This window comes from Lycorma delicatula, chromosome 6 (assembly GCF_047948215.1).
Source record: "Lycorma delicatula isolate Av1 chromosome 6, ASM4794821v1, whole genome shotgun sequence".
Classification (NCBI taxonomy): domain Eukaryota; kingdom Metazoa; phylum Arthropoda; class Insecta; order Hemiptera; family Fulgoridae; genus Lycorma; species Lycorma delicatula.
This window is the reverse complement of record NC_134460.1, coordinates 69827224-69852498: the sequence shown is the minus strand read 5'-3', so window position 1 is coordinate 69852498 and position 25275 is coordinate 69827224. Positions and strand designations below refer to the sequence as shown.

Below are 25275 nucleotides of genomic sequence, written 5' to 3'. Positions count from 1 at the left end.
AGTTTGAATTATTTTTTTATATGTAGGTATATATTAGTAGTTTTACCATAAATAATATTAATGGTGATATACTTATCCCTAAATTTTTATTAATTTTTGAAAACTAATTTTTTTTTTTTAAATTGTAGTTTTGGCTTCAAATAACTCTGATGGGGCTGGTAATAGAAATCTCAAATTTGCACAACTAATAAAACAGTTATAACCTCTCAAAAATAATGAGAAACCTGTTAAAAGCAATACCATTTTGACTCGCTAAGTAAGTGCTCCAAAGGGGAGGGGGTTTCCTTCTCTTCTTGGCACTTTAATATTTTTATACTTATTATTATAGTTGAAATAGACTTGTTTGAACCATTCAACTGCAGTGTTCATGTTATAACAGGTGCTTAAATTTATTTCCAGTCGTCAGGAAAATTCATGTTGTAACATGTTCATTTATGTTTGTTGCATCATTTAGCTTTCCAGTTACAGGCTGGTCAGTCTGACATTAGTCAGTGACCTGTTCACATTGTTACAGAGTGTTTCAAATTTCATCCTGTGTTTGGAAGTATTTATTTAATAAATAAGTTTTACTTTGTAATATTATATTTGCAAATTTTAAAATCAGTTAAATTTTTACATTATTTTCAAGTAATTTCATGTAAAGGAAAGGAAGAACAATGTTCCAAGGAACATTGGTGGAAGAAAATTATGTATTACAATACAGAAGTGTCTGTATTTTAAGTGATCACTTGAAGCACGATACAGCAACATTTTATTGCTTTCAAAAACTTTTAACAGATCATATCAAGGAAGAACGTTAAAAAATTCATCAATTTTACTGATGGTGTTTCAAGTCAGTATAAAAATAATTTTGCTGATTTTTGCAGTCACATAATAGACTTCGACCTTGAAGCCGAATGGCACTTCTTTGATTCATCCCATGGGAAAAATATTTGTGATGGTGTGGGAGGAACCACAAAACGAGAGGTGCCAAAGGCCATTAAACAGTCAAGATACTAAATGTTGATGAAATGTATTCATTTTGTATTCATAAGTTGAAAAACATCAGTATTTTTTTATTAAATTAGATGAGATAGATAAGATTTCAGAAACTAAAAAATACCATTTTGACTGCTGTGAAAGAGTTGGTATTAGAAGCTACTACAAGTACGTTCCTGTGTCAGAAGGCATTTTAAGATGTTGCTTTACTTCAGACTCCAAGGACTATGAAGACCAACCTGTGTCAAGTATTGTATCACTTTCACCTAAGGAAAAGACTCTATTGCTTGTGTGTGACGATCAGCAGTGGATAGGAGGAGTGGTAGATATTAGCCTTGAAAATGACAATGTGCAGTTTCATTTTTTCCACCCAGCTGGGCCATGTACATCATTTCAAAAGTCTCAACAAGGCAAAGTGTGGGCATTGATCTGAAAAGTCCTGAGTAAGTTGACATCACTTGAACTAACTATAGTGACGGGTCGTTCTCACACAATTTCAAGAGAATTATCAGATATCACAGCTGTTGGTTAACCACACTAAATAATAAACTTTCATTGCTACAAAAACAGGCTATTTCATTCAATAATAATTAAAATTTTGCTACAATTTATTTTTTCTTTGATAGTGTTTACAAAAATAAACAAATATAAAAATGAATTCTTGAATAAATATGTAGGCTACTCTTTGAAATCTAAGTTTGGGTAAGTTTTACAAGCATTTTTGAATCAAAATTGTATTATTTTTTTTTGTTGTCTTCAGTCATTTGACTGGTTTGATGCAGCTCTCCAAGATTCCCTATCTAGTGCTAGTCGTTTCATTTTGGTATACAAAAATGTATACCGAAATTAAACTTCTATTGTTTTTTTTTGTATTAGGTTACTGGTATTGGTAAAAAGTTATTATTAAATTACAACCTATCATTAGTAATTTAAAAGAAAACTATTTTAAACATATTGAAAACATCAACTTCAACAACATAGGGGCTAAATATAAAAAAAAAGTAAAGTGCAAAGAAAACAAGAAACCCCCTTGGAGCACTTATTTAGAGTCAAAATGGTATTGCTTTTAACAGGTTTTTCAAGATTTTTGAGAGGTTATAACTTTTTTATTAGTGCAGTACACAAGAAACTTTTTTATTTGCTATAAACATCTACAAAAACACTAAGTTTTGCAAATTTGTGATTTTTTATTACCAGCTTAATCAGAGTTATTTGAAGCCAAAACTACAATTTAAAAAAAAATTAGTTTTCAAAAATTAATAAAAATTTAGGGATAAGTATATCACCATTAATATTATTTATGGTAAAACTACAAAAAAATAATTCAAATTGTGTATGCCATCCCTGCCTCTTGAAAAAATGACCAAAAGTGAAATTTCACAATTTTTCATGTTCAACTTTATTGGTAATTTTCTCATAGAAAGAAGAAAGATAGGTAAATAAACCACTGGACCAATCGTTTACCTTGAGAAAATAAGAATAAATTTGTTTCGTCCTTCCAGGACCAATAGTTTTTTAGTTATGATGTTTTGTGTAAACCCTTTAATCACAAAAAAGGTGTGTGCACCTTTACAAAAATGGCTGCCACAGGTAAACTGCTTAAATAAAACATTTAAAATAATGTCTCCTGAAAAATTAAGGTCCTGAAACATGTAAGAAACAAGTGAGTAAGTTTCTATTTTTTTTTTTGAATTGGTCAAGCAACCAGCTTATGTTTTTTTGGGACACTTCAAATGGATTGACCCAGATGCAGGCAGCAGTATTCTTTGTGTTTAAAATACTGTCATCTGATTGAGAACAGTTGTCTGTTTGAGAAAAATAAAAATTTTCAGTGGCTTAGTCTATGGAATTTTTTTATAATATACTTCGGTAGATTTAAAAGTTTAAAACAAGCGATTTTTCTTTTATTTTAAGAATTAGTTGACTAGTGTGTTTTAACTTGCTTGTTTCATTTCAAGTGAGTTGGATTGTCAAATAAATATTTAAAATACAATGATTCATTAAAACTAAAAGAAAAGTTTTTGTTAAAATTTTATAACTTTCATTTGTCATTCCAGAAATATGAGTGTTGTTAATATTTGCATATACTTTCTATATTGATTTTATTTGTAATATTTTATATATTAACTGCTGTTGAAATTCACTGTGAATTTTATGAAAGTTATGGTCTTATAGTAAGTAATAAAGGAATAAATGACAAGGCAGTGGTGACATGAATAAAATCAAGGATTTGATTATATGAAAAACAAAATTTGTTTCTGATAATTTAAAAAGGAAGTGAGGTGTTTTGTGAACAAGTGGCTTGTAGAAGTCAAGAATTTTAATGGATTTTTAATTCTCAGACATTTACAAAGCACATACTACAGAATTGTTACTGCTAAACTAGCCTTTTTTAAAAGTGTGTTCAGGGTGCTCAGGGTATGGGTGTGTTCAGGGTAATGTTAAATTGAGAGATGGCATCTTTACATGCATTTTTAATTTTATATTAGGAAAGGGTGTTTTCCTTATACTGATTTTGAAATGCAGACTTCTTACATAAATAAATTTTCATGTCTCTAGCTTCAAAAGTTTTGCATTAATGGGTATCACTCTAAAACTCCATTGACTTTAGACATTAATGCAGTATGCTGTACAATTATACTTAATTGCTTTATTTTTATTACAAATTTATTTACTGTATTTTTGGTCAGCTATATTTTACAGTTTTTTGTCAAGATTTATTGTACATTTTTGTTGTCAAAGAGTTTTGCATTCTGTTACTCTTGTTTTTCACATGATAACCGTTCCTGTTGTTTGACTTTTAAAAAACATTTTACATATTTGTTGAACTGAAACAATCCATAATTGGGCATCATTCAGGTTCTTTGAATCGCGAACAAATTCAGTATAAACTGGTCAAGATTGGAAGATTCTGGTTACTTTTCTGGGACCAAAAGGTGTTTTTTTTTGTTGAATTTTATGGAGGTAGGAATAACTACTACACTTGAGTTGTACTGTGAAACACCTTAAAAATTGAGCCATTCCGTTCAAAACTGGTAATAAGAAATGTTTTTATTTTTAAAATTTTTTGATTCACTGCTGTGGGGGCATGTATATCTATGGAAGAGCAAATCTGTATCTTTTTAGATAATTTAATCTTTATTTTTTTAGTTAATTTTATTAATTATAGTTAATCTGTATCTTTTTTTTAGATAATCTAATTTTATCTATTATAGTATGTTTAAGAGTGTAGGTTTTTTCTGAGCAGGCATCAACAGGCTTTGGTCTATGGTCATTAGTCTGGTGGCGGTGGCAATTGGTAATGTATGAAAACATGCCATGCTTAACCAGGATTTGAACCCAGGACCTCTGCACAAAATACTGAGATGCTACCTACACAGCCGCGGAGGGTGGCGGTTTTATTTTTATTATTTTAAGTAATATTCTTTTCAAATCTAATCATTACAGATACTCTTTTTTTTAATCCATTATAATGTTTGTTGTAACAAAGTTATCAATTGTTAATCAGTCAGTGAAATGGTTAATCAAAATCCATTCCCAGTTCCGAGGTTGTTTTGGTTTCTTTCAGTAATGTCTTAGGTTCTATCGACTATATGCCGACACTGAATGGGTTACGTTTGGTGGGGATGCTACCTCTCTGCTTCTGTACTTATATGTTATTGTATTATTACTGGTATTGTATTATATAGGTTACCGTATTATTTGGGATTTTCTCCCTAGTGCTTGTCCCATTGAATGATGGAGAATTTCTAGTCTAATGAAAAAGATTAAAGAATTGAAAATTAATTTACAGAATTGTGAAAATTGGCCAATAAAATTATGTAAGTAAGAAGGTAATTAGGGCCCACAGACATTTTTGTTTGAAGTATCTAGTTTTATTTGTCTGTGGTTTATAGAGTTGTGTGAAATAGGGTAATCATGAGAAATGATTAATTTTTTGCATATTTTTCCATAATTTTGAAAATTTTAACATTAAGTGACTTTTAGCAAAGAAAACACAAATTGTAATTGAACCCCTAGTTTATTGTGAAAAAAACCACAGAACCAGCTTGTCTAGAAAAAACCACTCTTTCTTTTCGGTGAGGGAAAAATAAAAATATCAGTTCTGTTATATTTTTATCATACAAATTAAAAAAAGACCAAATTGCAACCAGTACCATATAGATCTTAAAAAAATATTTATTTTCTTTAAATTCAACAGTTTTGTATTAGCCAAAAAAATTATTCGTTTTCATCTCCTCCCAACCATCCAAAACTGTATTGCTACTTGTGGCACTCCAGAATCTTAAGTGAATAAAACTTATATAAAAGAAATTCCTTATTAATGTGTATTTTTATTGTACTAACACAATAAAAATACACGTTAATAAGGAATTTTTTCTATATAAAAATGACATCTAGATAACCTGCAGATAAGGAGAGTACTTTGTTTCTTAATAATCATCTGGCTACTGAAGCACAGTCCATTCAGGTGAAAGTGGTCTCCAAAACGGCAGGGATTTCTAACCTCTGAATGAAGAAGAAAAACAAGTAATAAGTGTTAAATGTTGTTCTTTATAATTCTGATTTTTTTTTACCAATAAATTCAACTGAATCTTATCTATTCATGTAATCCTCTATTTTTTTAAATTCTGTTTTGAGCTTATCTCTTATTTAAATAGGGTATAATACCTATCTTCTTATCTATATATGTAATCCTCAATTTTTTAAAGTCTATTTTGTGCTTATGCTCTGATTTAAATTGAGCATAATTTATATCGCTGTTATATACTCTGTGCAGAAAGAAAAATGGACACTCAGAGTTTCAAGATATTCAAAATGGTGCTTATGGTTTTGAAAATGATTCAAGTGTTGCTAATCTAATTTTTGATTTTGTTAATATTTGTAATGATTTTCATTAATGCAATGTAAAAATGTATCCGTTAATTATGTATAATTAGTGGTGACTCAAAGTGATATGATAAAACCTCTCATAAGCTTAATAATTTGTGTAGGGTTTGTTCCAGAAATTGGAAAATTTAAGTTGTTTAAGAAGATACTTTTACTTTTCATTTTTCTCTTCATTTTTGCGATTAAAAATTTTAGATTTAAAACTTTCTACAACTCATTTTAAGTAAATGTAATGTCACTGTACAGTATAATGCAATAACTGTAATATGAGTTATTTTCATGAACAGAAAGAATTTTAGTTGTAGAATGTATTATCATTTAAAAAACATCAACAAGTATTATGTTATATCTATAATTTGATTGTGTAATTATGAATGCATTTTTAAGGGATTATCTTTCATTAAATAAAAATCAAGACGTAAACATCCTAAATGTAACAATCTATAAAATTTATTAAATTTACATGTATTTTTATGTTACAGTGTGTTCTTAAAGCACTAAGGAAATTCATTAAGATACAGTAATTGTGTGTAATATCAGTATAGTAATTACTTGATATTAACTTGACTATACTTAACTTAAGTTTTAGACTTAAGAAAGAATAGTAGGACTGATTTTAACCTCTGAGCACCTAAGCTGCTAGTTTTGACTGTTTGTGTGTAATCTCATCACTATTTCTTTAATGGGACTCAGTTTCCCGCTGAGTCCCATTAAAGAAGTGGCTGAACTGCCAGTCATTAGAAGGGACCAGTATGATTTGGAAGGTTGATCCAGGGCTTTGACTGACACAGATTCCGTGATATGTTCTAAGGAAGAAGAAATGTAACATACTAAAAAGGGGGAAGGTTGTAGGAAGAGGTAGATCAACCTGTAGAGGGATTATGATATGGTAGTCTAGATAACACATCTAAGCCCTACGTGTGAAATTAAGTATAGATATCAGTATTTGTGGTAATACATTAAAGAACATGTTTTTCCATTTTATCTGACTACATTGATTTAAGATAAGGGAAACTTTCTGTATAGTTTTCTTGATAAGTTTGTTTTTAATTTATGCTGTGTTTTTGTTCCATTATTTTCTTTGAAGAAACATTATTTTATTTTTACATGTTTATTGTACTATATTCTCATTGTTTTTTAATTGAAGCATGATTATTACTACTGCTATCAGGATATTATTTGTGAAATTACTGTTATTTCTGGTTTGTCATGCAATTATTCTATGAAAATGTTTCTATGTATGGTATGGATTATTTTTTCCCCCAAAAATAGTGTCTTTCTATAAAGTATTTTTTTAAATTATTTTATGATCATTTTGCTTTAATTTCAATAAATTCCTGTATTTATTTTTTATTTTGATGTAAGGAAACAAAAAAGGCCATTCATCAAATTAAAAAGAATTTTTTCCAGTAGTTGGCTTTTTGGCTTATTGCATGAAATAGCATATCGAGCCTTTGGGAGAATAAGAATGCTAAGCTATGCTTTTGTTATGCATTACTCATGTTTTTAAAATGTGGAAGAAACTGCATTTAAATGATTTTTTTAGGAATAAAAATTAGCTTGTATTATTAGCTTTATCTATTTCTTGAGAATTTTGATTGGTTTTTTATTTTGAATTATTCTTTTTATTGATGTTTTTGTTGACACACAGCAATGGGTTGCAGGGAATAATCAAAATATAGCTGTCAAAATTTTCTCTAAGTCAGTGAGTGTAGATACAAATGTGTTTGAAAAATTACCTCTGCAGCATTCTTGTCCAGACTGTGGAAAGTCTTATGTATGGAAGCAAGGATTAAATACTCACAAAAGACTACATTGTGGCAAGGAACCGCGTTTTCAGTGTCCACACTGTCCTAAAAGGTGCTATCAGCGGGGAAATCTTGATAGTCATATTAGAAATGTCCATACTCACTTCAGTATGAATAAGGTGATTAACTTTTAAAATATTTTCAAATTACTAATGAATATTTTTTCTCTTCAAAAGTATTTTAGTTTACCACACCATTATTAGATATGTCAATTTCTTTGCGAAGAGATGTTTTTATATCATTTAATTGTTCATTTTTTTCTTTCACTATTGAAAATCATTTTACGAAGAGCTTTATTTTTAGCAAATTTTAGTTGTCTAATTTTAGTCTATGAGTTTGTTCTTCTTTATTACTTCTTGTACAATTTCTTGTTAATGCTCTTCTAGTCTGAAGTCTCCTGATCAGGTCATTTCTTCCCATTTGTCCATCATGTTCTCGATGTTGAATTAATTTAATGTATAGATGGGGAGTAATTTAATGTTGCTATTTTATTTATTTTTTAAATTGGTATTATACTTCATCTAATTTTGATATGAAAGTTATAAGAAAGAGTTATATGTGTTTCTTGTGAATTATTTTAAACTTTTATTATTCTTCACTGGAACCCTTTTGGCCATACCCTTGGAAAAATTTGCTTTATTATGTAATTAAATATTTGAATTGTGTAATTATATACAATCAGGTGTGGTATTTTTCACACATTACAAAATTCAATTTCCATATTCCCATGTACAAGCTTCTCAGTAAACTTTGTGGTCAATTAATTCATGAAAACAAATATTATAAAAAATGAAGAAAGAATTTATGAAAACTGAATGGGCAAAATAGAATGACTTGTCAGGATTCAGTTTTTAAACTGAACTAATGATTATAAACTTGATGTAAAGAGCTTTTTTTTATTTTTTTGTATTGAATACTTACTTATTCATTTTAGTTTTATACATGGCCCACTGACATTTTTTTATTTATTTATTATTTTTTTTACAAGGTTCTTCTTTTACATTCTTCTCCACTTCAAGAGAACTGACATAAAAATTTGTACTGAAGTCAGCAATTTTTTCGGTTGCTAAACCTGTGTTCATCTGCTTCTCTGTCATCTTCCTTTTTTTGTTTATTCTTTATAATTTTTTTTTACCCAAATAACTTCTGGTCAGTCTGACATATTTCTTTCCATCTTAATGTTTACTTAATTTGTTTTGTTTACTTCTTTGTTATCAAATTTTATTATTTTAATTTTATTCTTCAAATTTTTATTTCATTTTCTCTACAACTAATGAATCCATAAAAGTATTTCAGAACTTGTTACTACTTTTCACCCAAAATAACAATTTTATTGTAACAATCAAAACAAGTACTTTTAGGTTGGAAGTTCATTGGTTAACTGTATTATTTATCTTATTGATTTATTATTTCTTTATTTTCAGATACCATCTTCAACATGAATGTCCAAACAGCAAACGTGATCAACAGTTAATTATCCATTAAACTGTTGGTGGTGGTCAAATTGAATGCTGAAGAAGATATAAAGACTGTTAAATAGGATCACTTATTCAAGACACTTTTTCCATTTATTGTTATTTATTTTCAAGGAGTTACTGTTTATATTCAATAAAATATTTATATTTTAATTTTGTTAGAGAAAAAAATTTTCTATGTGTTATTAATGTATTTTATTTTAATTTATTGAAAGAAGGTTTCTTCATTCACAGCTGTCAAACAGATGTCAATGAACATTCACATCTGTCATACAGATGTGAATGTTATTGCAAAGCTATTTATTTATTTTTTATAATTGTATGTCATCTCGCCTTTACTTAATTAGTTCCAAATTAAATTTTCATAAGACTTTTAGACCTATTATTTACCCAAGAATATAAAATGCACCTTAAGTGTTTTAACAGCTTTTGGAAAAAATAAAAATGTGGTCTCATTTAAAAAAAAAAAAAACAGTTTGTGTATGTGTGCGCGCGCGCAATATATATATATATATATATATATAATATTATTTTATTTGTATTAAATGTGTAAACTGTTTAGAATTATTCCATTTAAATCTATGCCTTTTTATATAGTGAACTGTGATTTTAGTTTAGTTGATGTACTTCATTTTAGATAGAAATAAATAATATTTATAAAAATGGTCAATTTATTTTATCCACATAAAAAATGAAATAATTCTTAATAATACTGATTATTATAATAGTTTCTTAGTAAAAGGATTGCAATCTTGATCCCTGCCACTTTCATTTACCTGATTTAAAACTGGAAAATTAATTAGATAATTAGAATATGTTAACCAGTTTGAATAAAATTGAATTGATTCATGCCTGCTTGCATAATTATTGACTGCCTGTGCAAATATTATTATTGAAGTTCATATTTAGTGCAGATTTATTTTGATGTTTTATTTTTATGAGAATAAAAATATAGTTAGTGTGTATATGTAATGACTAATTCTCAAATACTAAAAAGTATTCAAGATGTGAAATGTAATGCAAGTATATAGAATCTAGTATCTTGAAAATCATGGCATACCAGCTTAGTGAATATTACATTCAGAAAAGTAGCATATGCCGTGTTCTCAAAGAGGATGCTCCTGAAGTATTTTCAAATACAGAAAAAATTACATTCTCTATTCATTATGAATGAATTACCTGTAAATTTTTAATCATTAATTTATTCAAAGCAACTTTTGCAATTCAGGTTTAATTTTGAAAAAAGAATACATGTACCTGAAAGTGTTTGCTTGTTTTCTTAAAATAAAATTGTGCAATAATTCAGATACTGTTGTAATATCAGTAAGTTATTTTAGATAACTGTAAACTGTGAAGTAATTTCAAAAAGTAAAATAAATATAAACTTTCTCTAAATGAATTTTTCTTTATCATTTGTCCTTCTTATTTTTAGAACATTTTTTTTATGTCTGTTAATTTTTACTCTACTGTTTTAGTTTATTAAATAATGTGTATTAAACAAAAATATGATTTTCTAGAAAATAAAAAAACTAAAATAAATTTTCTTCCTCCCTTGGTGAGTTTTCTTACTACATATGCTTCATCTCTCTCTCTCTCACACACACACACACACACACACACACACACACACACACACACACACACACACACACACACACACACACACACACACACACACACACACACACACACACACACACACACACATATATATATATATATATATATATATATATATATATATATATATATATATATATATATATATATATACACACACACACACACACACACACAACATGCGTGCACGAGACAACTACCATGCTCTTCATCTAATAATTAATTATCATATAGATTCTTTCTCCCTACTTCACTCTCAGGTTTTCTATCTCACTCCAAACACCCTCTTTGGAGATAGATGTTGATGGTCTCCAAGGCCATCTACTTTATTTTGTGGAATCTGTTCAAGTGCCTTTTTAGGTGTCTACATTCTTTCATTCTCCAAATGTGTATGGACACAAGGTATGGACCTTGTAACCAATATTTTCCAGCTCTTCAACCACTGATTGTTGGTACCATTTTCCCATTCTTCTTATTCTTTCATTTATTATAGACTGTAGCTTAGAGAATTTTTTACTTTTTTTAAATTACATCTCTACTGCTAATAATCCTTTTTCTTTCTGTTTCCTAAGTTCCCAAGTTTCTAATCCATATAGAAAGGTATTTTTGATAATCCTATGTGCATCCTGTTAAATTAAATACAGGATAAATTTAAAATGTAAGACTTAAGAATAATAATTTGGATATTTGAATTTTCAAACATATTAAAACTAGTATTCATCTCGTGTTAGTATACGTGAGTCATAAAATATTAATTTTAACAGAAATTCAGATCTCATGTTTCTACACTTGCTATTTACATTTTTGAAATAAATTGCAAAATTGACTTACTAACCTTGAAAGAATATTGATTTATAACGATCATTTTGTTAAATAATTATTTCAAGGTAATAAAGATAATTCACATTGTTTTTGTTTTTTTGTCTTAATACTTTGCTGTTTTTAAAGGAACTTTAAATTATGAATCAGAAAGTAGCATTTATAGCTAAAGAATAGCAGATAAATATTATTGTAAATTTTGAGCAGCACAGTCAGAAAAATTGTTGTTTCATGTCATAAAATGAGAATGGATTAGCGGTCAACTTTATAAGTGATTATTACCTGTCAAAATTTAGAAAGCATTAATTCATAAATGCACCTTAGTTCTAACTCGTGACATGACAACAGAGTTGGCACTACTAATAGTACAGTAAAAGGGATAGTGTACTGCAATAGGACATGTTTGTTGCAAGAAATCAGTTGTTGGTCCAGCAACAAATTTCCTTGTGTGTTGAGTTTCTAAATTTTGTTGAGTGATAAATTACTTTCTTTTTTTTCTCACTGATTTGTAAGTGCAGAGTATTTGATTATCATTTTAAACTATACATTTAACTAAAAATTATTTTGTTTTGGATAAGTTATATTTATTACAGTTTACTTGTAATAAGTAAGTTTATTCATGGTTTTTGATATTTTTTTAAAAAAGTAATTGTAAATTAGTTAAGGTTAAGTTTAAATTATAGTAATAGGTTATAATAAATCAAGATTGTGTTTTTGGTCATTTTATTAGTATTAAAGTTAATTGAATAATTTTTTAATCCTTTAGCTCACGTTGTAATATATTTATTTTTCTTTAAAATTAAGTTGTGTGTATGGGCATATAATAGTGGGTGTGTGTGCATGTGTGTGTGTAGGCGTGTGCACGCAAATGAAAAATATTATTAAATTTTGTGAATTGTATGTGGAGAACAATAAATTACAGTGTAGTATATTGTAATTATACAGAAATATTTTTTAATGTATAATAATGGTGAATTTTGTTAAATTGTCAAAATGTTTTAAGTTTAAATTTCATTATTATTGTTTAAAAACTCCTCTTTTTTTAAGTTTTTTGTTGGATTACTTAAATGTAATTTTAAAATAATTTTTTTTAATGATTTTGTTACAGGTAAAAATTATCTTCTTACAAACGATACCATACGGATTTTAAGGATTAAGCAAAGAAGGTTAATTAGGCATATGACAGTGAAGGGATTTCAAAGCACTGAAATATACAAAAGACTGTTAAGCGAATTTGGACAGATGGCCTTTAGTAAAGATTCCGTTTGGCTCTGGATAGATAAATTCAGATCTGAGGAATGTTCTAGCGATGATTATGACATTGGTAATTGTCCGTCTACATCGCAAAGTAAAATCCAAAATTTATATAAAGTACATAAAGAAAAATTTGCAAATAGTAAAAAAGAAAATTATGTTGATGGAAGTGAAATATGTAAAATTTTACGTCAATAATTTTGTTTAAATATTAATTATTATTGTTGATAAAATTATTTCATTATTATTGTTATAAAAAAACATTTCAATATAATCATTTATGTTTATAATTTTTTCGTAAAAAAAAAAATTTTTCATGAAATAAAATCCGATTTACTTTTTAACTTAACTGCAATTGTGTTTCAATGATAATGTTTTTGTGACCTGGTTCAGTGTGGATTCTTGTATGCTTGATCTTATAATATTTAACTACTGCATTTTACTTAATTGCTAATTTTAAGTTACTGTACATGATTAATTGTAATAGTTTGATTTCTTTGTCAGCTGATATTTATATTAAATGACTATTTGTTAGTTACACATAATTTTGGAATTTCATGTTAAAGTTTAAATAATTATGTTGCATGATTTATTTTGATTTGTATGAGTTATTGCACATGCAAATGTGTGGTGTTGCACATTATTATTTAGATTATTTATTTATTATGTAGATATATGTTTGTTTGTTGTTAGTCAATGATGTTCAGGAATTTGTAAAGTTTTATATTATAAAAAAAAGATATGTGTTGAATAATAATGATTATTATAATTAAAAGATCAACATTTTTAATTACAAAATTATGTGTACTTTAAAAAACTGTTAAAAATATTGTTAAAAATATTCTTTGTAAATTAAATGTGTTAATAAATGATGTTAATATTGTTATTTGAAATAAATGTCATTTGTTTTTATGATTTTGTGTTGGAAATATCGAAGAATGTTTTGAAACTGTTAGTTATATATTATTATTATCATCATCATCTCTTATATTTTGATATGTTACCAATTTATTTAGTTTTACTAAGTCTGAATTAAATACCTGAACTGAAATTTAAGTGTTTCATAACTTTATATGTAGTTCATGCATTTTTTTTACAATCTTCAGATAATTGAAGAACAGCCTTCAGTTCTTACGCGGTTGTAAACATCTAAAATAAATCCGTGTCGGGATGACCAAATTTTTTAAATTTGTTTTAAAATTGTTAATTACTGTTTTGAATTGTGAGAATATTATGATATTATACTAGGTAGTTAATGCACAAAATGTATTTTGTGTATACTCACAAAAATATGTACTTTTTGCAGTAGCTAATGTAATATAAGAAATGATAATTAAATTTTAACTATGTGTTTGGAATTGTTTTATGGAAGCTCTGGATCTTTGAAATTACATAGATTTTTCTTTTTATAAAAATTTAAAGGACGTGCTCTTAATGACATACATAATATTATAACTTAACTTTTTGACATTTTTAATTTGGTATAAAATTGCTAGACTTCGCGTAGATTTTTTTAAATACAAGATCGTCACTGTTATCATTCAAATATTCTCTTTTGTTTAACAAACTACGTTTTATAATCAGTTATGTCGTCTCAAACTGGCATTGTGGTAAATACCAATTGTAATCAGTAAGTTGTGTCAGTTATTACTAACATTCCAATAATTTTATATGGTTCTGTTTATCTAGAAATTTTTTTTTACGAAATAAATACTTTGAATGTGGCTGTAATACTACATTGATGCTAATTTGTATTTTTTATAGTGACATTGTATTTTATGTATCATTGAATTTTATTTCTCTTTAGGACAGGATATATAGTAAAAAAAGTAAACTTAACGAAATTTGAGTCGCTTTTCTCATGTAATATTTGTGTTGATATAATTTTTACTAAGTTGTTTCTTGTTTAAAATTATATGATTTTTTTATTTTTGTGCATAATCCAAAGAAAAAGTTTATAGTTTTCTATTTATTAACTGGCCTGTTGCTTGATTGAAATTTATTTTATTAGGTTTTTGTGTTGTTTGTTATCTATTAATTTATAACCTGCAGCAATAATAAATTCAACTCTTGGATTTCTTAGAATGATAATAAATTTCCTTTTAAGATTTTGTCCGGTATTGTATGATGTCTAATTTTTATTATTTTTTTTCTGTTATTCATATCTATAACATATTCAATTTCTTATTATTTATTAGATTTTTGTAGTTCTTTGTATAAATATGAAAAAAATTGTTCTGAGTTACATTTATGTACTTAATTTTTGGAAGACAATTTTAAAATATTATGTATTATTATATGTATTTTCAAACATTTTGTAATATTTTTCCTAACTTATTTAAAAATAAATATCAAAATGATGCGTTTTTTATTTTATGTTTTTGTTAATGATAATTTTGATTAGATTGATTTTGTAGTTTTTATTTCATTTTCTATTGTTATCTCTGTCTATTATTTTTATGATATAAAGAAAGAAAATAGTAAAATTGTGTAATCTATTTTTTATTTTTTTTTGGTTGGCATATCTCTGTGTATTGGCGTGTTTATATATGCATCCACCTGTCCATATCTGTGTGTGTGTTTGAAGAGGAAAATTAATGATCTAAATTTACTGAGGAATGGAGTGTAATTTTGAGATAATTTATCAAATTACTTTTATCATTGCTGCCAAGAACTTTGTCTGTTTGTCTGCATTACAAATACAAACAATGATTCTTGCTGATACTAAAATAACGTAACAAAGAGAAACACCCAAGAAATGTTTAAATATCTAAAAATGGATGAACTTTTCAATAGTTAATCATGTATTGATGTAGTAGATACATGGCAATAAAAGTAAATATAAATACAACAACCAATCTTTCACCTAAAGTTTATGTTACATTGATATACTCTACTGCTATTAAGATTATATTTTTGTTTAAAATTATGTCTTTTTATCAAATTATTTGGTTCTGATTTTAATGATCTTTTTTTGTTTTATAAAGTGTAACATGAAAACCATATTTGTATATTTATTTATTGAATCTTTTGTTACTCTTCCAAAATGATGCCATTAAAAAGCTAGTTTTAAAAGACATATATTAAACCTTCATTTTAACTAAAAATTTATGATAGAAAAAGTGATGTTTGTTATTGCTTCTTTAATGTCTTTCCTGTTCTCTGTGTAATTAGTTAATTATGCATTGGTATCTGCTGTATATATATGTGTATATATATATATATATATATATATATATATGTATATATATGTGTATATATATATAAAAATTATGGTTTGCCTTAGAAATCTTGAAAAATTCATATGCAGTTTATTCCTCAGCTGTGCTTCTGCTGATAGAATATGTAACTTGCCTTAGCAAGATTTGTAGTAGGATAGGGCTAAGAGATAGAGCAGAAACAGGGGTTATACAGATGTGCACAAGTGTGTTTGTGTGCCAGCAAAAACATGTGTACTTTTACCTCAATATGGAAATTTTAAATGTAGCATAAATAATTTATTATCTCATCAGTCAGGCATTCAACATCATATTTTTGTTTATCCTTATACTTTTTTTAATGTACATTATAGTAACAGTCTTTTAACTTTTACATTTTGTTCTTAATGTGATATATTTTAAAAATTGAAATATCTGGGCCATTTAATGTGAGATTATGAATGCCATCTTCTATAACTAATTTTATAAGAAACACAGGATTACTGGGGCCAGAAAAAGAATTTCTTGATTAAAAAGTCTGCGGTATTGGTATGGGAAGATATCACTGAGCTATTTGAGGCTATACTTAACAGAATGATATTGGCAACATTTGATGAGTTGTTACGATATCCAAAAGAAGAATAACTCATTGAAGACCAGAAATTTATTATTTTGTGCTAGTTTTGAATAAAATTTGAGAAGTTAAATTAATTTCATTGAGTAATTTCAAAAGTTTCCTGTCATAATTTATTGGCATAACTTGGCAAAAATGTTACAAAAGGTTAGTATAAAAATGGGAAATGTTTTACTGAATTTGTTGTCAAGCTGTAACATTTTGCAAAATATGTCATATTTTACATAAAAAAAAGAGGAATAAATTTTTTTGCCTAACTTTTTGTTTTATGAATTTTTGTAGGATTTTTTTATTACTGTTCAATTTATGACATTAATATAATAATAATAAAAAAAAAAATGTTATATGGATTTAATAAAATCCTATTAATTCATAAATTAAGTCCATATAAATGAAATAATATTGTTTTTATTTTTGAGGATTAAAATTGAGTACTCTAAACTAAAATTAAATAAAAATCATTACTAAAAAGGTCCTTCTGGTCTCGTTTTTTATATGAACTAATTTAATTTAAAATTTAAATCTTTGTCAAGACAATTTCGATGGCTTGTATTTCAATGACATTCTTTGTATTTTCGAAAATACACCACCAGTTTGCTAGCTAGCACCTGTCTAAAAACAGCAGTTACAGTCACACTAATGGTTATGTAGATAACTGAAAACATATTGTAAAAAGGTTTTCATTGAATTAGTTTTTATTATTAGGTGATTATTATGTAATTATGTAGTTATATTAATTATATTATTATAGATAATTATTATTTAATTAGTTTCTCCATTTATAATAAGGTAAGTTCATTCTACTCGTAACTGGGAGTTATATGCTTATGAAGTGTGACAGATGTCTCCTGAATCAGTCTGCATGTAGAATTATATATAGAATTGTGTATTAATATTAATCATAATCACAACCTGTTTTATTGATTTTCTTTCTTTGCAGATCTTAGACACACATTAAACAGTGAAATTAAAATTCTTCTGAAAGTAGATTTAACAAATTCTTTTTATACTGCGAAAAAACCAGTCGTTTGTTTTAACACTTGCATAAGAATAATATTTTGTATTTATTATTTATTTTACTATTATTTTTTGTTTATTTATACATTATTATTAACATTTTTTTATTTATTTTTGAGTGATATTGCATCAATTGTTAGTTTTTTTTTTTTCATATGTTTAATCTATTTTGAATCATCAGTTCTTCTTGTTTGTTATTAATTTTCTAGCTGAGTAATTTTAAATATACAGATAAAAATTTTTTATTTTTTTTTACCACATTTTATAGGTTGTAATGGGTTTTTAAAAAGGTTTTTAATTAATTTAAACTATATTGATGTTAGTTTTAAAATTAATAAAAAAAATTGTCCAGTCTGGAAAAGCTGCGAAGGTTTATTTGCTCAAATTCCATCATAATACTTGCATTTCCTCAGTTATAATTACAAAAGCAGAACCTAATTTCATCGAAACATTAATTGTTAAGTTATAAAGTAATTAGTTAAGCTGTTGAAGAATTCTTAGCATATAAATATTTTTAATTTTCAAGATATGAATTAAAATTTTTTTTGTATAAAGAAATTAGAACCTTCTCTTATTAAATGGAAACCGTGTGCTGTTGATGCTGAAGTATACCTAGTTTATGGGGAGGGGAATCATGTACAAAGCATTATTACTTTGTGATTTTTATTAATAACTAAATTATACCTGTATAGAAATCCTGTAGGCCTTATTCACCTGACCAACTGCTGCCAGCTTTTGAGATGTGACCAGAAATGTAAGTGGTTGGTCATGTGTATGAGCATGCACCTATAAAGTTGTAAATTAGTACTTGTAAAATAATTCCTTCTATGAAGGAAGGGAAGTTCTATTTACATATGATAATTTTGTGAACTACTACGCATGCAGCTCAAATTACCGCTGACGTGAATCGCATAATAACCACAAATAGGTATCCTGGAAGAATAATTCCATCTATTTTGAAAATAATTATTTTTTAATTATAATTTTACTTATTTTTTAAATGATATTTCATCATAATATTATTTGATGTGTATAATATCGATTACTTTTTTATTCCAATTTTGCAATTTCTAAATTTCCTTAACCTGCATGTAAAACTAATGCCTTTTGCACAATTTTTTAAATTTGTTAAAAACAGCTGGTCGTGTATTTAGTATGTTTGCATTAGTGTTCACATGCAAGAATTGGTGTTAGATTTGTCAGGAATCTTTCTTAAAGCTTTGTTTGCATTAGTTATAGCAGCATCTACATTTTTATAGTTTGAATATTTACAAAACTGCTGTGATTGCATGTTACTAACTTTTTTCACATGAATTTATCTCACTTAGTTTAAAAAATTGTCTTTGGTAAACCATTATTTGCCATTTGTAGTTTTGGTTTGCAAAAATGAGTCGATACATTAATTGTAGGTATCAAACTTTTAGAGATGCTAAGTTTTTAGACTTCCTCTGGCTAGTCATGAAAATTGAATTTTTTAATAATTCATATAAAAGGAAAGAGAAAAGATAAATTTATTAGTGTGATCAGTTAAGGGCTTTGGTTAAAAAAGTTAAAATACAACAAATAAATAAAAAGATGACATCATGCATGCGAAAAAAGGGTTTGTCGTAATATCCATATGTAATTTCATTCACCACGAGAGCTGGAAGCTTAAGTATAAAATAAATGAATTTATTTATTATTTATGTATTATATTCAATTTACGAAACAAATTATCGCAATACAAAGCTAACCTTTCGAAAAAATATCATTTTAAATGGATAATTGATAGTAGTATTGTCAGTATCAATTTATTTTTATTGAAAATAGTTGTGTTTTAAGATCTGCTACGATATTGAATGAATGAATTATGTTAGTAAAATTTATTAATTTATTTTATAATTATTACTTTGTTATTTATGTTTTTAAACATTTAAGAAAAAGAAAAATCATAACTTTTTGACGGGTAGTATGTTCGATCATGTAAGCATGTTCTCGGCTAAGGGGGACGTACATACAGATAGACACACATACAAATGCCCTTAGTAGGGTTGAGTATATATATCAATTTATGTTTAAAAATGTTTAGCATAATCTCCTTAACATCATGGTTTACTTTGATGTTGAACTGAATCCTTCTTTGAAATTCTAGGATCCTGTAATTTAAAAAAATTTCATTCCAATTTAATGATTTTATTCTGATAATTAATTTTTATAAATGATTTTAGTCTAATTATCCTCTAATATTTAAGCTGTGTAGTTCCCATAAAGTCCAATAAAACTACAATCTTTATCATAAATATTTGTTTATAAAGAATGCTAATTTACAATAAAGGATTATATTCTTTATAATTTATTCTAACAATTGTAAAATTACAATAAAAAAATATTATAATCAAACATGAAGGCTGAAAGTTTTAGTATTTTTGATCGTTTATGTAGAAAGAATAGAGTCAATCTAGTTAGTTTGGCTATTTTCCTTCAAAATAATGGCAAAGAGAGATTGATTTAATTTTCTCTATGTGCAATTATTTGTTAATTGTCCATGATTCGTATGTAAAAAAAAACTTAGCAGTATAATATGAGTAAATTTTGTTTTTAATGTATAGAAATTTTTTCAGAATTCTGTGATGGAGTTTCAGTATTCAACGGGGAAAGTTTTGTGTTTCCTTGCAAAAATTGTGGAAGATGTTATAAACATAAACGAAGTTTAACTGCACATTTACGTTTAGAATGCGGTAAAGAGCCACAATTTAAATGTCCTTATTGTGATAAGCGTTGTCATCACAAGAAAAGCATTAAATCTCACATTACTTTCAAACATTTTGATGTTATTAAAAATCACTAAATTTATGTTTTATACCAAAGTTAAGTGCCTTTTTTAAACCTGAAATTGTATTAAAAAAATTCAATAAGTTCATTTATTTCTGTTTTGTGTTTAAAAAAAAGATTCAAAATCATAATTAATAAAATGATAAAATCTGAATAAATTATATGTTTCGGCTTTGTGTGTAATATTGAGAATTTTTTAATGGAGAGTATTTGTTTTTTGGCATTTTACTTGATTTCCGTGCCTGGGTTAGAAGTTGTATATAAAAATATTGTATATTGGAAAATTTGTCCAATTTAATAAAGTTACTTTTATCTTAAATTTGTATTTTTTCAGTTATAACAGTAAATAAATAATAATTTATTTTAGTTAACTAACATAATCTGATAGTAGTTAAATTCTATTTGAGCCATTTATCACCATTCAGTTGTACAAATGTTTAAATATACGTTTTTAGTTGTCATATATTTATATTTCTTTTGTTTCCAGATCAATAAACATATTGAATAAAAAGAAGCAGCTGTAAATAATTTGTTACCAGGTTTTTTTTTGTTCTGTTTTATATATTTTTGGTAGAAAGATTTATGATATTGGAGTTTGGTAATTGCTTTATCATGATGTGATTTTGTTATTATTATGAAGACATTTCTTTGTGTCATTTGTTTTTATTTTACAAATAAAAAACTGCAAAACCAACAATATATTTTTTACTAAAAACAATCATCCTTCAAATTACAAAAATATAAGCTAAGTATCTTTTTAATATTTAACTTTATATTTCTGAATTCAAGAACTAAACAAATTAGCAAGTTTTATTTAATTTTTATTTTTACTTCTTTGCATTTTAATTATATATTATCTGGTCACCAATTCTGCTGTATATCAATTAAACAATATATCTGTTGGCTTGGCAATCCATGAATGTAACAAGCTATAAGTACATTCATCTGAAAAAGGGATGCAGATACTTATGGGACTCAAATCAAGAAAGCTTTATTTGGTATCTGTAGACTTCTAGATTGTTCTGTGAAGTAGTTTCAATCTATTTAATAGTTGAATGTTGTAGCACTTTACTGGATGTCAGCATGATGTTATCAGTATACCATTCAAGCAGAAGCTGCATTATTTAACCAATGTAGTCAAAGAAACCAGATTTATTAAATGTAACCTCTTCCACCTCTTAACATATTTTCTTACTATCCATTCTATTGTACTGTAGAATCACAATTATTTAATTTTTGTTAAAAACATCAGGTTGTGAAGAATGTAGTTTATTGTTTTGTATGATATTCAAAATTAATACTGTAATTGTTGCTTAATTTTGGTATTTACAAAACTTAGTAGTTCAAAGTTTAGAGAAGTTTGGAGTGTAGTGAATTCTAGCTTTGAAAAACTAATTGATTCATTACAGGACCAGAAGAAAAAAAAATGAGTAAGTAAATATTAAAATGCTGATGATTATCTTGCTAATTGAGTCCTCCTTAGATCACTGAAGGTAAATACTGCAATTAGAAATTTTGTTTGATACAGGTAAACTATGTACTGTTGATATTAACAGCTGTAAATGTCACTTGATTAGATGAGTTATCTCTTGTAATATCATTGAATATTATTAGTTAATTAGAAAATTACTAGAATATTTTTTTTTATCTGTTTTGTTGACTAAAAAGGTTACATTGCAGTAAATCAGAATATTTTAACTTAACCCACCGGGTTGGTCTAGTGGTTAACGCAACGCGTCTTCCCAAATCAGCTGATTTGGAAGTCGAGAGTTACAGCGTTCAAGTCCTAGTAAAGCCAGTTATTTTTACACGGATTTGAATGCTAGATCGTGGATACCAGTGTTCTTTGGTGGTTGGGTTTCAATTAACCACACATCTCAGGAATGGTCGAACTGAGAATGTACAAGACTACACTTCATTTACACTCATACATATCATCCTGATTCATCCTCTGAAGAATTATCTAAATGGTAGTTACTGGAGGCTAAACAGGAAAAAGAAAGAAAGAAAAGAATATTTTAACTTAAGAAATACTAATTTTTATATTCATTTTCAAATTACACCGTGTGTTTGTTTATTTGAAAAATTTATCTATTCATGTTATGTAATCTGCACCAGAAATTAATTATGTAATGTTTTCTAATATTTTATTAATGTTTAATATGTATATATATTTTTCAGTCGATGAACAGCATTACTTAAATGAAGTTTTACCAATGAAGAAAGTGACTGGTCGACAGAATATTGGTTTTTACCCATGTGAAAATTGTGGCAAGACTTACAAACATAAATATAGTTTGTCATCTCATCAACGTCTTGAGTGCGGCAAAGAACCACAGTTTAAATGTCCTTTTTGTGATAAACGTTGTCATCAAAAGGGGACTTTAAAATCTCATGTTTATACTAAACATTTTCATATAATAACTCAAGAAAATTTTAATGTTTCATTATAATTTTATTATTAATTTTTTTTAAGTGGTATTAAAAAAGGATTAATTTTTATTTTAAAAGTACAAATTTTTTTTGTTAGGATTCTGTGAAAATTAATAAAATATTTCTACTATTTACATGACAATAAATTTATAAAAAAAGGTGTTTTGTGTTTGTATATGTATTTTGATTTGTAATTAAGATAAGATCCCTTAATTAAAGCTAATCCATCATTTTTGCATTAAATTATTTACTTAAGCCAACAGATTTTTTATATTTAATAAAAGGAAAGGACTAAAATTTATGTACTAATTCTTTATATGACTTTTACAGTCGAACATCAGTATGAACTTCCATTGTATGTTTTGAACGATGTAACACGAATGAAACAGATTAATAGTTCTTTGCTATTTACTTGTGAAGATTGTGGGAAGAATTATAAATATAAAAGAAATCTATCATTCCATAGACGTGTCGAGTGTGGAAAAGAACCTCAGCTTAAATGTCCTTACTGTAATTATCAGTGTTATCAAAAACAAGCTTTAAAATCGCATGTTTGTGCTAGACATTATAAACATTTAAAAAGAGAAAACTTTACCTTTTAATTGTATTAGGTATGAATTAATTGTTATAGAATTCCATTAATCTGAATTATATTGCGTAACATGCAATGATATATAAAGATTCTTATTTCACGGATATTGCTAACACATTATTAATTACAAAAAATTATTATAAATTTGACTTGAAAAATAGCAATTCTTCTTATAAAAATGCATGTACAATTTCTTAAGATTTTTTTAACAGTCATTTGAATATTTTGAGATTTGCATTACTAAGGATTGTGTGAAATTATTAATTTTTAGAATTTGTTGAAGAATATATAAAATTAATTTTTTTTTTTATTTGCTTTCTGCTGCCTAAAAAGTTCATTCCAGTAGAAAACGGTAGTAATTCTTGAAATAATGACATTTTATGTATCAGCTGTTTGATTTTATTTCAAAATTCATTATTATTGAAAATACTGCAAAAATTAAAAATCCCATAATCTATTAATATTTTTCTGATCAAAATTTAAGTAGCCTGCAATAGTGCGGTCTTCCCAAAAGGTGTTCAGAAAAATTATTGTGATAAAATTTATTAGAACATTGTGAAAACTGTAATTTTGTGTAAAGAAAAATTTGTTACTTCAATGCGATGGAGTAATCTACCAATTCAGAAAAACTTTTTTTTCAAAACAGCAACCCCTGTAGAGGTTTCTGTCCCTGATTTTTCAATCGAAATTTCTCAAAAGACCTCCCCCCCTAATTTTTTCATGGAGAACCCAAATTAGATCTCAATACCTGGATGGCGAATAGCCTGGATTCACCTGAACTGAGTTGGTTGATTACTCGGCATCAGTATTAATAGTAACTTTTAAATAATAAAAATAAAATAAATATTCTGTACATGAAATACTATGTTTAAAATAATATTTTATTGTTTAAAGGTAATTTGTGTAACTCTGAATATCTCATAAACATATAAAGCTACTTACTGATGAATGACATTACAGGGATTGGTTATCACATGTTTTGGTTGCTTTTTTATTTAACTGTTTTTAACATTTTTTCTGAATTTGTCAAAATAGATCTATATATATAATTTGTTATATATTAAGTTCAGATTATAGTAATTAAAGCTAATACTGATTATTTATTTAAATTGTTTGTAAAAGTTACAGTAACAACAAGTTATACATTAAAATATTTGATAAGTCTAAAACAATATAGTTAAATTTGACTAACTGTTTGTAATGAAAATTTTATTCAAATCTGTTCAGACATTTTTTTATTAATAAGTTAATAAATTTGTTACTGATAGATGGTTTGCCAATCTGTAACTTAGATTATATAAATTGAAAATACCATTCCAGTTTTCTTAGCCATAAAGGCAAGGCGTGATGCAGAAACAATAATAATTTAATTTTACATATTTCAGCTTAAATATTTTGAAATGTCACGTTAGTTTTTGGAAGTCAGATTAATGGGATTTTATTATACTTATATGTTAAAAAGTTGTAGTGGAGATCATTAAACATAAAATTTTCATAGAATATTGGTGTTTTTAAATATATTAATATTTTAGTTTCTTTTAAAACTTTTTTTATTTAGTTTTTTAAAATCATTACTATGTATTTTATAAAGTACAAAGTACTTTTTAATTTTAACAATTTTTGTTCATGATTTATGCAGTGCAATTGAAAACTTTCTTTGTTCTAGTGTATTACTCTTTTTCATGTGGCATGATTCCTTAGAAGATTGTATTATTCTTAAATTGTTATTCATTTCTTTATTAGAAGT

At 26.5% G+C, this 25275-nt stretch overlaps 1 protein-coding gene across 5 annotated transcripts in view; it reads left to right on the top strand.

Annotated features, from left to right (window-relative positions):
• The window catches only part of LOC142327116 (uncharacterized), a 462885-nt gene that overhangs the window by 63219 nt on the left and 374391 nt on the right, over window positions 1-25275 (top strand). Inside the window, exon 4 of one of the 5 annotated variants that reach the window (XM_075369990.1) lies at window positions 12699-15260. The exons of 3 other annotated variants lie outside the window; for them this stretch is intronic. In XM_075369990.1, the coding sequence (XP_075226105.1) occupies window positions 12699-13042 (344 nt within the window). In that variant the 3' untranslated portion in view covers window positions 13043-15260. Of the gene's footprint in view, window positions 1-9100; window positions 9815-12698; window positions 15261-25275 lie in introns of those variants that run through there. One more of the 5 variants, XM_075369994.1, reaches the window with a different exon arrangement.